The sequence below is a fragment of the Epinephelus lanceolatus genome, chromosome 17 (assembly GCF_041903045.1).
Source record: "Epinephelus lanceolatus isolate andai-2023 chromosome 17, ASM4190304v1, whole genome shotgun sequence".
Classification (NCBI taxonomy): Eukaryota; Metazoa; Chordata; class Actinopteri; order Perciformes; family Serranidae; genus Epinephelus; species Epinephelus lanceolatus.
Genome location: NC_135750.1, coordinates 34,396,917 through 34,413,542, shown reverse-complemented (window position 1 = coordinate 34,413,542; position 16,626 = coordinate 34,396,917). Strand labels below are relative to the sequence as shown.

General features: G+C 39.6%; 1 protein-coding gene across 2 annotated transcripts; it reads left to right on the top strand.

The window, feature by feature from the left end:
* Positions 1-283: 283 nt before the first annotated feature.
* On the top strand, positions 284-10,887 carry asrgl1 (asparaginase and isoaspartyl peptidase 1). 2 transcript variants are annotated; one of them, XM_033612560.2, is made up of 7 exons: positions 284-525; positions 1,944-2,139; positions 3,833-3,975; positions 4,173-4,327; positions 5,231-5,352; positions 7,518-7,628; positions 9,165-10,887. In XM_033612560.2, exons 2-7 carry the CDS (start codon positions 1,953-1,955, stop codon positions 9,377-9,379), a joined length of 933 nt encoding a protein of 310 aa, XP_033468451.1. In that variant the 5' UTR covers positions 284-525; positions 1,944-1,952; the 3' UTR covers positions 9,380-10,887. The 2 variants fall into 2 exon arrangements, with proteins under 2 accessions (XP_033468451.1, XP_033468452.1); XM_033612561.2 differs by having other exon boundaries at positions 300-351.
* Positions 10,888-16,626: the final 5,739 nt, after the last annotated feature.

Genomic DNA, 16,626 nt, shown 5'->3' with positions numbered 1-16,626 from the left:
GAATTACTATTTATGCTACTACTGCTACTACTAATAATATTAATAACAACAGTTGTAGTAGTAACGCTTTACTGATTAGGCTTTTTTTTTTTTTAAATTTGATTTGATTTGATTTTTATGTCATTTTATTATTATTATTATTACCATTTATTTATTTATTTATTTATTTATTTATTTATTTTCAAATAGCCTATATAATGCATACCCTTTTTAGTATCTCATTTTCATGTCAGCGAAGACAGTAAAGTTTACTGCTGCGTGTGAGTTGTATTTTATTTTGAAAGTGTGAATGTCATATCCCGGAAGAGATGATGCTTTTTCGGAAATGTACTACTTGTCGATGATACTTCGGTAAGACTTCAACACCTCGGCTCTTTGTCTTATATTCATGGTGTGCTACCATAGAACCAGTGCAAGCAGGTTTTCCTCTCGTCTTACGTCAGTGCCCTCAGTATCTTGATAAAACGGTAAAGAGCTCACAACGTTAGTGTCCCTTTCAACTGACAATACGTCAAACCCATCAGGGTAAGTAATGTTATGTTCACTGAGAATTTCAGTTAAGCCAACTGCTGTGTGTTTTACACGCATCCCTGATCGGTGTCAGTCTGTGGCAGCAGCAAGCTGAGCTACGGTAGCCCTGATACAGTATGCTTGTTAACAACTGTGTTGCTCCTTACTCCTTAGCTCTAAGAATATGAGCTCAACCTGTTCTCGTGTGTCGTTAATTCGGCCTACACACAGCTCACCAAGCGGCTTTCGTAAAGTATATTTTCGTATAATGTTGTAAATATGCATGTCTGGAAACTGTTTTAGCTGTATCCATCCATCCATCCATCAGGCTAACACTGTTATGCTTCGTGGGGCTCTGCGCGTGACTACTAGACAGTTAACTTTCATTCAATCATCGGAAAACAATCATCTGAGATGACGCATTTTCACACACACAAAAAAAATCACCAACTTGGTCTCCCCAGTGATGTTATTTTGCTGTTAGTTATAAAAGCATTCAGACATAAAGTTTTAATAAGTTTAGTGTGAAATTCGTGTTGCATTAAAACAGTTCTTCACTAATCAGAGAAGACGGTAGCTGGGGTGTGACTTCGTTGTTGTTTTTTTTAACCCTCTCAGAAGCTATAAATATTTTCCTTGGTCCTCCCTGAGTGATCGAAAATGCATGACCCTCCCTCTACCATAAATGAGATATTAGATTTTTTCAACTTAACTCTTTGATGTTTGAAAATGAAACGTGAAAAATTGAAGCCAAATCCTGGCGTTGAAAAAAGCCTCAGTTTTTTACTCTTGTCATGCATGCTGATTAGTTTTTTCAGTTGTTTTTTTTTCTGACAGAAGCATTTTTCGCACTTTATGTGTCCAAGGACTCTTGTAAATTTGAAAACCCAATGATAATTAGTGTTTTTACAGTATCTGGTCATAATAAATTGTGTAATTTTGGCAATTCTATTATTTTATTTTATTTTTTATTTTTTTGCCATTTCTTCCTATAAATTTGCTTCCTAAAAGTAAATACAAAATACAACCTCTGAAATTTAAATGCACCTCCCTTAGGCCAACATAAACATAACACCCTCCCCAGTGCTTAAAAAAATATTTGACATGCCCTCCCCTTTTTGCACCACCCCTCCCTCGCATAAGAAACGAACAGTCCCTTATAAAGTATGGTAGGTTAAGACCTGAGAAGTTTATGACTTTATTGGCTAATCCATCACTATGTTTGTCCACTGTGCAATCAGTGAAGACAGAGAAAAACTAATGATGGTGCTATTTATTTGAATTTTATTCTAAATGACTAAGGAATATTAGAGGGGGTGAGACAAACAAGGGAGGCCATATTCACAGCTGTCCTTAATGTTAATATGTAGCTCCTTTTAAAACTAGTGTCTACATTCTGTGTTATGGGTTATCTCTCCGCTTTTCCCTCTCAGGTGATTGACATGATTCCAGTGGTGGTGGTCCATGGAGGGGCGGGTCATGTCCCAAGGGAGCGGTCAGAAAAGTCCATGGAGGGGGTGTGCTCAGCAGCCAGGGCAGGGTACACCATCCTTAGGGGAGGGGGCAACAGCATGGACGCTGTGGTAGAGACTGTGACCCAGCTGGAGAATAACCCCGCCTTCAATGCAGGTAATGTTTAAAAAAACAACTAAAACAACACACACTGCTCTGTGTAATTAAGCATATGCAGCATAACGTCACTTTCTTACACGTACTGCAATGTTCTTCCATCTGTATTTTTCATAAGGTGTACATTTAGTAATCCACATACTCATGTTCTGCGCATGTTATATACATATGTAATGTATTTGTACATATTTGTTTTCATTCTATCTAATGTCTTAAATATTTCATATGTACTTAATTTTCCCTTCCACACATCTCACCATATTTTTGGTACTTTTCTTATATTCTATATTTAATTGTCCTTCGTTTATTTGCCTTGATGGAATATGCTATAATTCCTTTTCTTCATACTTTTAATTTCCACATTTCAGTAAGATGTCCTTAAAAGTTTAGAGTTGTATGCTGCATTATTAATAATACCCTCCATCTGTAATACACTTATTTATAGCTCATTTGTTTTAGCTCTGCTATTTATGGGAGCTAAAGATAGTTATATTGGTTTCTTCCAACATTTTTGTTCAACTCATTGGTTCCCAAACTGTGGAGAGAGTCCCTCTAGAGGGCCCTCCCAGCAATGGGGTTCCCTCCATTAATGTTGAGTAGACTTGTTTCTTACAGCACACATTTAAAATCTTTGCACACAGAACATGATTTTGCAACCAAAACAACCTGTGAGTCTGGGTATTTTTGGCATCATGTTGCTTTTTTGTTTTCCCAAATTAAATGTAATTATAGTAGACACACTGCACTGTACTATAACATGGATGGCTTTGTTCATGGCCATAAATTGTGCTCAAAGGGGAGTCTTTTATTAAAGGTAGAGGGTGACTAGAAGGCCATAACTCAGCAGTCACAGTGTACCATTAATCAAGGTTCAGGTTAGCAAAATTTATTCAGAAAACAAAATGAGATGAAGTGGAAAATGTTTTTTATTATTATTATTATTATTATTATTATTATTATTATTTTGCTATGTTTGGGATGTTTAGGGGTGTGTACCCTTACAGCTTGCAGCTGAGGTCGGGACTCAATATAAAAATAAGGACCAGGTGTCATACTGTAAACGGCACTCATTCAAGAGGAAAGCTACATAAATTGTGGCACTGGCAAATCACAGCACTGAAAAAGTGCCAATATAGCATGGTGAAACACCAGACAAAGCTGGGGTTGTCTTTCATTTTCACATCAGTCAAATCCAAAATATGAAAAAGCCCATGTTGCTCTTTAGATTACTGTCAGTGTAGCAGGAGCGGGAAAACCCTGGCAGCAACTTACATAACTAGCTAGCACAACTAATAAAGCACATGCATTCTGGATCATGTTGAATAACTGGTTCACCCAGTGTGTGTCTGGTCAGTAACAAATGCAGCTAGTTCACATGAGAGGAGCATGTGGTTGTCTTTCAGCTTCCAAAGTGCCATTATCATGGCATTGGTATTAACAGTCCTTTAAGTACAAACTAACACCATTATCACAAACACAAGAAGTATGTAAATCCAATGAACAGATTGCTGTGAAATATATAGATCACATACAGGACATACTCACTAAAAAGATACACAAAAAACAGACTGTGTTAGATTCTGCTTAGACTGTCCTCTAGCTCCACACATGGGTCAAAAGTCATCTCTGCATACAAAGAATTCTTAGTCTCCAGAGGCAAGACTATCAAATCATTTCTCTAATCATGTTTCAGGGTGTGGATCAGTACTCACCAACAAGGGAGATGTGGAAATGGATGCCATTGTGATGGATGGGAAAACACTGGGTAGTGGTGCAGTTTCTGCTGTACGCAACATAGCCAACCCTATCCAGCTAGCAAGACTTGTCATGGACAAGGTATTAACATTTAAATACAGGATGGTCAAAGCATAAAAATGGGAATTAAGAATTGTGTCATAAGAACCAAAATAACATGCAATGTATCTTTACAAATTAACTATTTTTGTGGCTGCAATGTAGTTTGAGAAGTGACAAATACATTTTATAAAAGTTGTATTTGTTTTTACAGATGTGAACTTTGATCTCTGTTTCAGACGAGCCATGTGTATCTGACAGCAGAGGGTGCCAGTCAGTTTGCGCGGTCCATGGGTATCCCTGAGGTGCCACCTGAGTCCCTCGTCACCGAGTACTCCCGCATGCGTTGGAAAAAGAACCTGAGACCAGATGCCAACCCTGTGGAGTGCCAAATGTGAGACCTAACATTATTTTAAGCATATTAGCATTTCTTCCAAAAAATACTCTGATCCATCAGAAAGGAAACTGAGATGTTGATGAAGTTTTTATAGGCAGCTTTGTTGATGGACCAGTTTAGTTTCAAATGAATCCAGTGGTGACTCGTTAAACAAACACAAAACATGTCCAAACAGTAAGACACTCATAAAAACTCAGATGCTGTTGATCCAAACTGTGTATCATTTTGAGGAGACTGTCTCATCAGATCAGCAGACCGAAGGGGTCAGATTGTGACTGAAGGGGTAAAAAACATGGCATAGGATATACCCGGGGTTCCTCGCCCGAAACTCATTTTAAAGTCTCCTCTCTCCTCATCTCCCCAGAGACATGCTCAGGCAACTAGAACATCAGTGATAGCAGGTTTGTAATGTATCGGTTGAGGGAGGAGGAGCGAGGACAGGGAGGTCCTCCCTGTTCCTCCTCTCCATGGGAGGAAGCATAATTAGCTCAATGAAAAGCCCCCGCAGATCCTCCTGGACGTAACTAAATCCACCTCTCCCCTACATTGCCTCCTGAAGTAGTCAATTTCTTGACTTGACTGACTGAGGGAGCAAAGTTAAGATTTATTTAAAAGTGAGGGACATACTGAGAAGACGAATGGTAAATTGGATTATGCAGCAGGAGTAGTTTGGTAACTCCCAGCAGACTCCAGCTGCATTCTCCACAAAACCACAAGCCCCAACCTATCAGAGGTGAGAGCAGTGAAGACCTCAAACTCCAAACAAAGGTGTTTCTTAACATGTTTTCAGCTAGTTACAGCTCGTTAACCAGGTTACTGTATAAAACTGGTTCTACCCTCAGTGTTCTTTGACATGAAATTAAGTCATTCAAAGTAATTTCTGCATGCTTTGTTGCGTAGGGGGAAGATGGGCACAGTTGGAGCTGTGGCAGTCGATAGTGAGGGCAACATAGCCTGTGCGACCTCCACTGGTGGGATCCTAAACAAGATGGAGGGACGGGTGGGCGACACTCCCTGCATAGGTCAGTCCTCACACATATAGTTTGGAATTATATGCCTTTTTATGAACATGCTTGTTTGAGAGAGAGGGAGACAAATCAACATCATAAGCCCTGTTTACACCTGGTATTAATGTGCATTTTGTGTGATCAGATCCAAAGTTGAAAGCTCTAAGTACCGATGTGAATGTACCCCATGCATCCTCAATGTGTCTTGAAATCTGTTTGCTCGGATGACATTTGGAGGTGGTGTGGGCCACATGTGGCCACATTCTTTCAGCAGTATGTACACTAATATATCCTGGGCCACACTGAAGGAGCGCCTACTCATCTAAAGTCCTTGCTTATCCAACTTAAATGCCTGTTGCTGTTGTTTCACAGATTAGATGCAGCACTGAAGGACCGTCTCTGTAGCCACTCTCCTCTTAGTGAACAGACAGTTCAATGTCTGCCCGGTTAGCACAAGCTAACACAGAGGCAGCTGTCAAACATCCAAAATAAACTTGCACCAACACTTAAATGGCTCAACTCGTTAAACCTTTTAATAACTGCTAGCATTGGCTGTGTGATGTTAACAGTTAGCCCTGTCACTGTGCGTGCGTGCGTGCGTGCATGCGTGGACTCTCACCAACTGTCCCCAATGCTAGTCTCCTAGTGGTGCTTGTCTCATGATAAACAGAAGGAGGTGAAACCAGAAACCTGGTTAAAAACATCAGTGCATTTGGTCTTTGCAAATGAAAATGATTCACGTTTTTATTTGCATTTAGAGAAAGAAAATGAGATCCGACCACATGTGGTCACTCCACACACGTGTGGAGATGCATTCTACTACCAGGTGTAAACAGAAAGACTCAGAGCTTTCTGTCTGTGATCACATCACCCAAAACACGTTACTACCAGGTGTAAACAGGCTCATTCTGCCAAAAGCAATAGAAAGGCATTTATTAACATTGACCCAGCATTCTTTGTCTAATTAGTAACCAAAGTCTGTTTTGGGTAATGGCTGACTATGAGCTCTGTGTTTGCTGACACGTTGCATGGTGCAGCTTTTTATGTGTTTATGTAGAAAGAAATGAAATGCATGTTCTTTTTAAATCAAAAGAGCTTTCAGTTGACAACCAGTGTAATACTGACCAGTTCATTTATAAAACAATAGTTAAATTCCATGTTTGTGTACACACTTATTTGGGCATTACAGCCGATTCTGATCCTGATAATGTGGATAGGCTCATATTAATGATATAATGTTGCATGATTTACATGCCAGAATCCAAAGTGTCATTTGAGAAGGTGAGTATACATGGGTGTGAGTCTCTGAGTTGTTCATACAGAGGTTTAGTAAACAGCCACAAGTGGATTTTGGCCGCTTCAGGCCTGTCTAATCTGTCACTATCAGTAAGTGAATGATTAGACTGTCGTAAGTCAGTGTCCAAGTTTTAGCCTCACTCTGAGACAGACGTCTGAATTTAACAACAAAGGCTGTCTGCTAAAGGTGTATCAGTGAAACTTGAGTTAAAAATGAGATCAGTCATTATTTTGATGAGCGTTAACACAAAAACATGTAAATCCCAGGTAAGTTAAATAGTCACTGTCTGTAAGTCAGCCTGTTGTACAGACTGGATCCTCTATTACAGTACAGCTATTCATTTCTGAACCTTTTTATGAATCATCTTTTGTCTGTTGTGTAATCCTCAGTGTGCGGTAAGCTGTGAAATAGAGATTTACTGCTGTCCCTGCTCTGTAATAATGGTAGCACTGCAAACTAACATTCGTATGGAATATTATAATTATCTTGTAAGACTGAATTATGGTTATGATAAGATGGTCAATAAAGTGTCGAAGTTTGTTAAGGCCTCTACAGTGAATTTCAAAAGAAAAGCAGCTAAAGTATCACTGTCCCATCTAGTGAAATGGATGTGTAATTGCATCCTTATACCAACTGCTGCTCTGTCAGGGTTAGTCATATAACTGTTAAAAAATGACTTCACCCTAACCCTTAACCCCATGTTACCACACTGTGTTCCAATCTCTAGTTTATTGCAATGTCACACTTGCCTGAAAGTCTCATGTTAATGAGATTACAAATAAAAAACTTTGTACCCCAAAAATAACACATTTAATGGCAATGCTTTCTCAAATTGCCACTGCCTTTGTCACAATATGATCATATGATATTTTGTGTGTGTCAGGGTCTGGAGGTTATGCTGACAACAATGTGGGAGCAGTGTCAACTACAGGCCACGGAGAAGCCATCATGAAGGTTACTCTAGCCAGACTCATCCTGTTCCACATGGAGCAAGGTAACATACACACACACACTCACTCACTCACTCACACACACACACACAGGTTAATTTTTCTCAATCAGTGTTGTTGCACTGTCTCAAGGCTCATTTATACTCAACATTAGATACGTAAATGGACATGGAGAGAGCATTCTGTCCATACTCTGCGTTCACATCATCTGTATTTGTGCATGTTTTCTGAAAGCTTATGGATATAATGGAGCAGTACCACTGGAAATCATGGGGGCAGGGGAACGTAGTTCAAGAAAGATGGTGCTAACAGTGGACCCTCAGGGCCGCGAGACACTACTATAGGAAGAGAAAGACATTTTTAAAAATGGTGGATAGTAACAATCAAGTTATATCATGGATGTTTAAAGAGAACTGGATACAGTGTTGGAGGTGGGGCTCCGTTCATTCCTATGAAAGTTGCTCAGTGGTGCATAAAGCCAAAAACGTCCAACTAGTGCGTAAAAAATTCCCAGGATGATCGGCTCTGCATCCACATTGTGTGGCCTATAGAGCAGTCGCGCTTGAGACTTACGGTGCCCGAGCCAATTACTGCAATGCCCTGCTAACTTGAATGGGGATAAAATAATTCAACCATGCAGCTTTTCTACACTATGCAAATGTTATCAGACTGAAGAGATCAAATGTCGATGGTCAAACAAGTCATTTCGAAGGGGTTTGTGATGTACAAAAAAACTATCTACTGATTTACAGAAGTCTTGCAGTATAAGTCTATGGGGAAAGTCTTCTTGGCCACATGGCATCACGTGACGGTGTAATTACACTGTTTGTCTTCTATTCATTTTGTCTTCAAAGCCCAGTACACTTCCTGGGGGCCTGTGTAATAAGGTGAAAAGATTTCTCCATCCACATGACTAGGGATGGGTACTGAAACCTGGTATAAAATGGGCCCTAGGGCCAAATTATTAAAGACCGTAGTATTGATAAGCTCAGATGGAAAAACTGTATAGTTCTGCTGCCGCTGGCTCACAGGACATCTGATGATGTGTTGCACCACTCTGTGTCACACACACACACACACACACAGAGGCCCTGCTCTCTGTGACAATGATGGAGAGAGTTAAACACTCAGAAGTTTGGTTATACTTAACAAGAGTTGATGTTGACACCGCTTGCCGCCACAAGTTCAACAACTCGTGTGCATGTAAGGGCAGAAACACACAATCTTTCAAAACATCTAGTGAAAGTGTGTCACATACAGGCGGAGAAATGCACTGTATGAAAAATGTACAGTTAAGAGTAGTAGTATTGTTTAAATCTTAACGATACCCATCCTTACACATGACACAATGTATTTAATGGCCTCACAGACCACCACCATTTACAGCACTGCCTCTGTTAAAAAGTACATTATTACGACCTATAATTAGTGTATCTATGCCAACATAAAGGACACATGGAACTATGAGGACAGTGACAGCTACATTTGAAATGAACCTATTGGTTTTGTGCCTTTAGTTGACCACTGACATGTTGATGGACAGTTGCTGTTTTATAACCTGATTTCTCCTCTGTTCTCAGGTAAGTCAGCAGAGGCTGCCAGTGATTTAGCTCTGGACTACATGAAGTCAAGAGTAGGTGGGCTGGGTGGGGTGGTGACAGTGGACCCTCAGGGCCACTGGGCTGCTCGCTTCAGCAGCCTGCAGATGATTTGGGCTGCAGCCCAGAATGATACCCTGCACTATGGCCTGTACACTGGGGAACACTTCACCCAGAGCATCGATGACCCACATTGACAGGAAATACATGGTTTCATATTTTGAAGGAGTCTGTAGAACAAAAGTTTGATTCATAAACACAATGCTCTAAATCAGTCATATAGGCCACAGCTTTGGAGCCAAACTGTCTGCCCAACTGAGGAGAATCTCTGTCTTAAGATCATCTTTAACTAACTGTGTACTCACTATACTTAAATATTTACTTAAGTATTGTACTTAAGAGTTTTTCCATTTTATACTATATAATTTTATTCTACGACTACTTTTTACCTTACTTCATTTATTTGACATCTTTAGTTACTTTGCAGAGTTAGATAACTAATACAAAAATATGAATCACTTAACTCAATTTTAACATGTTATTAAAGGCTAAGCTCCAAAGCAATAAAGTAATTAACATGAGCTCTACCTTCACCGGCTGCAGCATTTAAGTAAATGCATCAGTAATTATATTCCAATAGAAAATTGGCCATTCTACATGACGAGTACTTTTAATTTTAGACTCTTATTATATTTTGAGGCTAATACCTTTGATATTAATGCACTAATGTACTAATAATGTACTGTGAATGAAGGACTTTTACTTGAACCAGATTATTTTACACTGTAGCACTGCTATTTCTACTTGAGAAAATGATCAAAGTACATCTATAATCTAGAACTTAAAATTATTCTACAGTTTGTTGAAATTTCACCAACAGCATTCGACAGAACCCTCAAACACAGGCAAGCAGCGTTATTGCCCTGTTTTATTAAAACATTGCTAAAAATCTCAGCCCAGTATTTCTTTACATCTACAGTATGGTTGTACTGACCTGATATGTGCAGAATTAAGATGGCACACAGAGGACACTTGGTAGATGTTATAGTGAATTCCTTGCCTGGGATCAAGACTAGACCTTCAAATCTGCCCAGTCCTGTACCTTAAGGCCAAAACACACCGGCGTCGTACGACGCGCGTCAAAACAGCCGCCCCCATTACTTTCTATTTACAAACCCACACCTGCGGCGGCTCGACGCGCGTCGGCACTTCGCTATTGGCCTATTTTTCCAGCGTCGCCGCCCTTGGCTATTTTGTACTTCCCAGCTCTCGCGGACTGGAGTGTGCAATAGAAATCCGGTTGACGCCCCGCAGCGCGACGCTTTTTGTGTGTGTTGGGGCGGTACTTGACTCGCGTCAATGACGCCGCCGTCATATGATGTCTCCGGTGTGTTTTGGCCTTTAGGTTTTTAAACTTTGACAAAGTGTGAAATTTTGTACTAATTTCAACAATGTAATAAATTAAGAATTGCACAAGCTTTTCAAACAGAGAACATATTTTCAGTCAAATGTAATAGAAGTATTTTTGTTTGTGAATGTATGTGTTTCTCATCTGATTACACCTCAATCTTGTGTACTGAAATACTTGTAAAGGCCAACAGAGCCAATAGTTGCAAGGTGCTGCTGATCAGATGACAATTGTCAGTGCTGAAGCTTTGTGTTGGGAAAACACTGATCATTGACAATAAACACTTTAAATCCCTGACCACTGAGTCTCATGCTTCATTTACCCATAAACTCTGTGTGTAGAGGTGCGCTGCTAAGTTGAGCTCTGACTGGCTGTGTTACCCCTTTAGATCCACTAGATGGTGCTGTTGAAGTACAAGTCAACACCGAAACACTCCACAAGTTTCATGACTTTGTGTGGAAGATTGTTTTGATTTCTCTTAAAACAGACAAAAAGACAAAACAATAGAGACTAATTAACATTTATAATATCTACCTTCGTTAAGGTCTTATGTATTTGGATGGGACTACACATGAATCTCTATCATCCAGGTTTGCACATGGTCCTTTGCAGCTTCAGCTTGTGGTACTGCTGCTGCATTTTTGACTGGTCTTGAGGCCTGACATTACCCTTGTCTTTTTAGTCTGGTGTGTCCGGTCGAAACACAACTCAGTCACAATGACGTACAGTATCTGCATTGTCTTTTGACACTTTGTATCCAGAGGCAGCTCAGTATGTGATCACATTCATCTCTGCTGTGCAATATTAAAAATAAACTCTCGCTGCTATTTATAGTTTGTCATTGAGCTAAAGCCCACAGCAAGCTTATATTGTGGAGAGACTGTAGGTTCTATACTTCTGATACAGCATCTCCTGGTCTTTGTGGAAGGGAAACAGTGAGCATGTCTCAAATCACATACGTCCGTTAGTTCACTTCAGTGTAGTACACTACGTACTTATTGCGTGTTGCACTAATGTTAACAGGGTAGTGTTGTCTCAAATTGCACTTACCGTAAGTGACGCAGGCTTTTTTTTCAACCGCCTCTTCCTCTTCTTTGTCTTCTTTTTAAATGGTGAATTGCAAACTGGCTGTGGAGCATTATCACCAACATTTGAATATTATCTCCAACCAGACATAAACCAAACTTAAGCCACAACATCAATGCAGATTAAAATGTGCTTTTGTAGCCAGATGCAAGTTAGCTAGTTAGCGAATGCTAAGGTAACTGCTGGCAAGCACTTGTGCACTCAAAATATTAGGTGTTCAGCTAACATTAGCTGGCAAGCTAATGTTAGCACTCACATTAGTCAGGGTACCAAATCATTAGAGACCCAATAAGTCTAAACATAAGTAACTGTCCGACAACCCCTTCTACCTCTTCTTCGTCTTCTTTTTAAAAGGCAAAATGCAAACAAATGGTGGAGCATAATCGGCAACATTTGACTGCTATCTCCGCCCATACATAAACCAAACTCATGCCACGTCAGTGCTGATTAAAATGTGCCCCTGTAGCTAGGAGCAAGTTAGCTAGCTAGCAAATGCTAACATTAGCTGGCAATACGTATTATTGTCCACAGTACCATAACAACAAACATTACTGATGGCTTCTATTTGACAACAGTATTGGTACTGTGTGCAAAAAACATGTAGAACTTATATCTGTATTTAACGCGACGGTGTTCACTGTAGCTAGCTCAGCCTCCTTGTTGCCCACCAGTCGGCGTGTCAAAATTTGAGAAGTTTGGAACATAGCTTCGGTCACAAAGAGGGTGACTATTGATGGTGAGAAGTGTCCATCAATCCAAACTCGATTTTTGGACTGGTTTGAATGCATTAGTAGTACACTACATTATCCTGTACTTTGCAGTGTGAACACACCTAGCACACTTGTGCACTCAAAACAGAAGTAGCCTACGTGATTTGAGATACACTGAAAGTCTAGCGCTTTTGTAGCAGGAAGTTTAGACAGTTTCAGCTTACCTGTTTTCCTCTACACAAATAATGCAGGCAGTGTCCATATTGAGGCCATAATCATAATGATCCAAGAATGTAGACCAATTCAGGAGGATGATTTTTAAAACATGTCTAAACAACAACAACAAAAAAATACAGCTTGACACTTAATGCTTCCTGGCATATTTGCATTAAAAATACAGCAGCGCTCATTTCCATCCTTAAAGTATACATGCATAACTGGAGAGACAAGAAGAGGATGAAGCCAACAAGAAGAGAAGACAAGAAGAGAAGGCAACATCGTTAAACTTCTAAATAAAAGGTTACATGTTGCTCAGCTGGTACCTGCAGATTGGTAAGGGTTTGCAACGCTCACACATGGTTGTTTTTGTAATTGTTGACTTAGGACATCGTCTGCACAAGTTCATATTATTAAATTATGAACTTGGACAATGTGACAACTGTCCAAAAAGGAACTAGTGAGTATAACTGTAGCTGAATGTATCTGCAATACTAGCATTAGGCCAAGGCTGACACGAGGCACGAAGAAGCTCTGCTAGCATTCATACCTGATACAAACAGTCTGCAACTCCTGCCACTGTTCTGACTATGATGGGAAGATGGCATAGGACTTATTTTTATAGAGAAGCTTTAGTAAATAACAGTTATTGAATCTTAGTTGTGAAACTGTAATGGAGACAGCAAAGACTGTAAATTCATGTAAAAACTTTCCCACATAGGAGACATTTGTCTAACAAATCCTCCCATTTGACTGACAATAGCTATCACTGCAGCAGATCTTCCTCTTGACTTTGTCACTTTTTTAAAGCCAAAAATTAGTTCTGTTGCTGTTCACAAGTTAATACTTTGAGATTCATGACAGATCCTGGTCATTGGACAGTATTATTCTGAAGCTGTAAATCAGATTTGCTTCCTCATTGCTAGGAAATATGCTTTAGTTTTTCTTTTGACAAGGCTTTCACATTACGGAGAAAAGAAAAGGTTAATTGGAGCACCCCTGCAAACAGACAGAACACCAGGCGTTTCTGGGTACCTTGATCTCCAGTTGATATTTGTAACTGATAACTCGTTTTTGCTCAACTTGTTGCTGCATTAACCTGGTTGACCCACTGAGACCATAATCAAAATGTCATCCTGTTTTATAACATTATGTCTTCTGTTCTGATGGCCCTAGTACACCAGCTGCTCAATAAAAATCTCTGCTTTCTCATCTGTTCTCCGCCACTTCTAACAGATCAGTGAAATTTGACCTGCAGTTCGTCTCCTCCCCTTCCTTTGTCTCTCCTCTGCCGTGTTTGCATTCTTATGTATACGAAACACACATTTGCTTAGACCTGCAAACACTACCTCTCCCATGCTTGTCTTCAATATATATATATATATGTAAACTGTTTTGCTCACAGATCATCATCTCTATTGACACTGAACTGTTTTCTCTATTGATAGATTTTTGATCTTCTTTCAGAGAAAAAGTTGCAGTAATGATTTTTTTTTCATTCCACTGCTATTGACAACCTGATCGCTGTTGATCAGAAGATTATGAAGCAACTGGTCAACAGCTTAATGCTAATGTATATCACAGTTAAATCACCAACATGCTAATATTGAACAGGTACAATTAGGGCTGGATGATATGGAGAAGATCAGATATCAAGATATTTTTGACCAAATACCTCGATGTTGATATCGTGGTTGTAGAGTTGACAATTAGATATTGCTAAATAATAAACAGTAATGTGGATATACAGACAAAGTAAGTAAAGGCAAAAAATAGGACAGCTCAAACTGTACTTTAAAGGAATACTTCAACACAAAATGAACATTTGTATATCAATACTGTGCGTTACCTTGAATTCGTAAAGAAAAGTTCGTTTTTCTCACATGCCACAGTGCAAAGAGAATCTAAAAAAGGTGAACATTCTTCATGAATTGAAGACATTGGGGGGCACATTTAACAAGAGCAAAACTATATTAAACATCTTTTCACAAACTCTTAAAGGGGATTTATACTTGCGCGGCAGACCATATGCCGTAGCCCACGCACGTGGCCTACACACGTGGTCTACGCCATGTGCATTTTTACTTGTGTGGTGGTGGGTCTGTGTCACTCTGCAATAACACCTCCAAAACAGTAGTTGGCGGAGAAGGTTTCTGTGAAGTGCTGTAAAGTTTAGTTGATTTAAAACACCCATTAAACATGACTTAATAGCAACAATTTCAAACACAAGTACACATGTCGGCTTCACTATAACTCACAACATTTACAGACAAAGCATTTGTCTTTTACTGGACACATTTTCCCCACAAATACAATGTTAATGCTAACGTTATTAGCACAAGCCTATGGTATTTTACATTGTATAAATTAGCCTAGTGGCTAGCAAACTTTTCCTTTACTCACATGAAGCCAGGGACAACAGCGACATTTAACAAAGGTAACAATAAAAAATTCGGCTCCATTACAACTCACAAGATTCACTGACAAAACAACTGTCTTCTACTAAATTTGTTTTTCATAATTTTGTTTTTGTATAAATTAGCCTAGCGATGAGTAGAGATTTCCTCTGCTCATATGAAGCCAGGATAAATCCCAAAGTTTAATTAAAATTAAAGTAAATAAAAGCTTAGTTTCCACTGAGGGAAATGGTTTTCAGCTAGACAGGAGGTCTGCATTGCTGCAAAGCATAGTTACATTTCTGGGGAGGTGCACGTCAATTTGACGCCATACCCTAAGAAGTATACATTCTGCCTTACACAGTATAATCCAGGTTTCATTTATGCAGTCGTAGCACTTACCAAACACGTGCATTTTGGCTTAAACATTACGGTAGCCTATAAAACACGTCTGCCTATGTGTGACTGTCATGTCTCAGTCGTGATAACTATATGTACAATAGTTGTTTGATATATGATGGTGTTGTGATCTGATGTGATTCAATTTTATAGCTACAGGTGCACTCAACTGTCAGGGATAAATCATCTGTAGGTCACTCATCTCACCTCTGCTTTGAGTGTCAACTCTCTTACCTGATCCCCACATCCTCACGGTGCTTTGAGTATAAACAATTATTCTTCAACCTAGAGCCTTTTTATCTGCAATCAGATCCTAATACCAGTAAGCTTCTGCTGGGGTTTATACCCTAAACAAAGCAAAAATGAGGGTAGTGGAAAGAGCAAACGGCACAAGTGTTTGCTGCCATTTCATGTGTGTCTGTGTTCTTGTCCATAATATTCAGTATCTGTGAGAGAAGATGTTTGACTTTTCATCCTTCAGAGTGAGGAAATGTTCACGAGGTGAGGACATGTTGGTCGACTCTCCCTTCTTCAAGGGGCCAGCTCAGGGTTAGGATTTGTGCTTGCCCAGGGTTACCCAGACAGCACACAGTGCACAGACAAAGACTCTTCATCCCTGAGGGCTCAAAGTGGGCCACGGCAGGTGTCACATGGGCCAACTTGGCTTTTGTTTACTTACATTACATGCAACAGTTTATTCTCGACTCCTTCATGGTGCCCAACACGTGTGGCTGTATGGTATGGAATAGAATTATCTTTATTGTCTCTGCACAGAACAAGTATTACACAGGTTTGTGACTGTTCTGACTGGGTGGGCTGGTCCAGTACAAAACTATTCTATGGATGTCGAGAGTAATTAGCTATACATATTTTTTGTTGTTTCCTTTTCTGTCCTTTTAGAGCAACATAAAACCTTAAGTACATGTCACTAAGCACATTTAAGTACTGTACTCCATTTTATACCACTTTTTACTTCTGCTCCTTTACTACAGTTCAGAGGGAAGCATTCTTTATGCTATATACATTATACAGCTTTAGTAACTAGTTACATACTGGGGCAGCTGTGGCTCAGCAGGTAGAGCGGTTTGTAAAAGGATTGTGACGTGTTTGTAATGATGCAATGGATCAATGATACAGTTTTGCTGTTGCTAAACGTGGTCCCCACTCAATCAATTTTTCAATCAAAAGTTTGCCGTTTTTTGTGGAGGCATGCAAGAATTTCACATTTG

What these genes read in the sequence shown, in the direction of transcription:
- asrgl1 (XM_033612560.2), top strand. Translation starts at nt 1,953, where the DNA reads ATGATTCCAGTGGTGGTGGTCCATGGAGGGGCGGGTCATGTCCCAAGG. An exon ending in TAACCCCGCCTTCAATGCAG is followed by an intron (nt 2,140 to 3,832) that starts GTAATGTTTAAA and finishes ATCATGTTTCAG; the next exon opens with GGTGTGGATCAGTACTCACC. An exon ending in GGGCGACACTCCCTGCATAG is followed by an intron (nt 5,353 to 7,517) that starts GTCAGTCCTCAC and finishes TGTGTGTGTCAG; the next exon opens with GGTCTGGAGGTTATGCTGAC.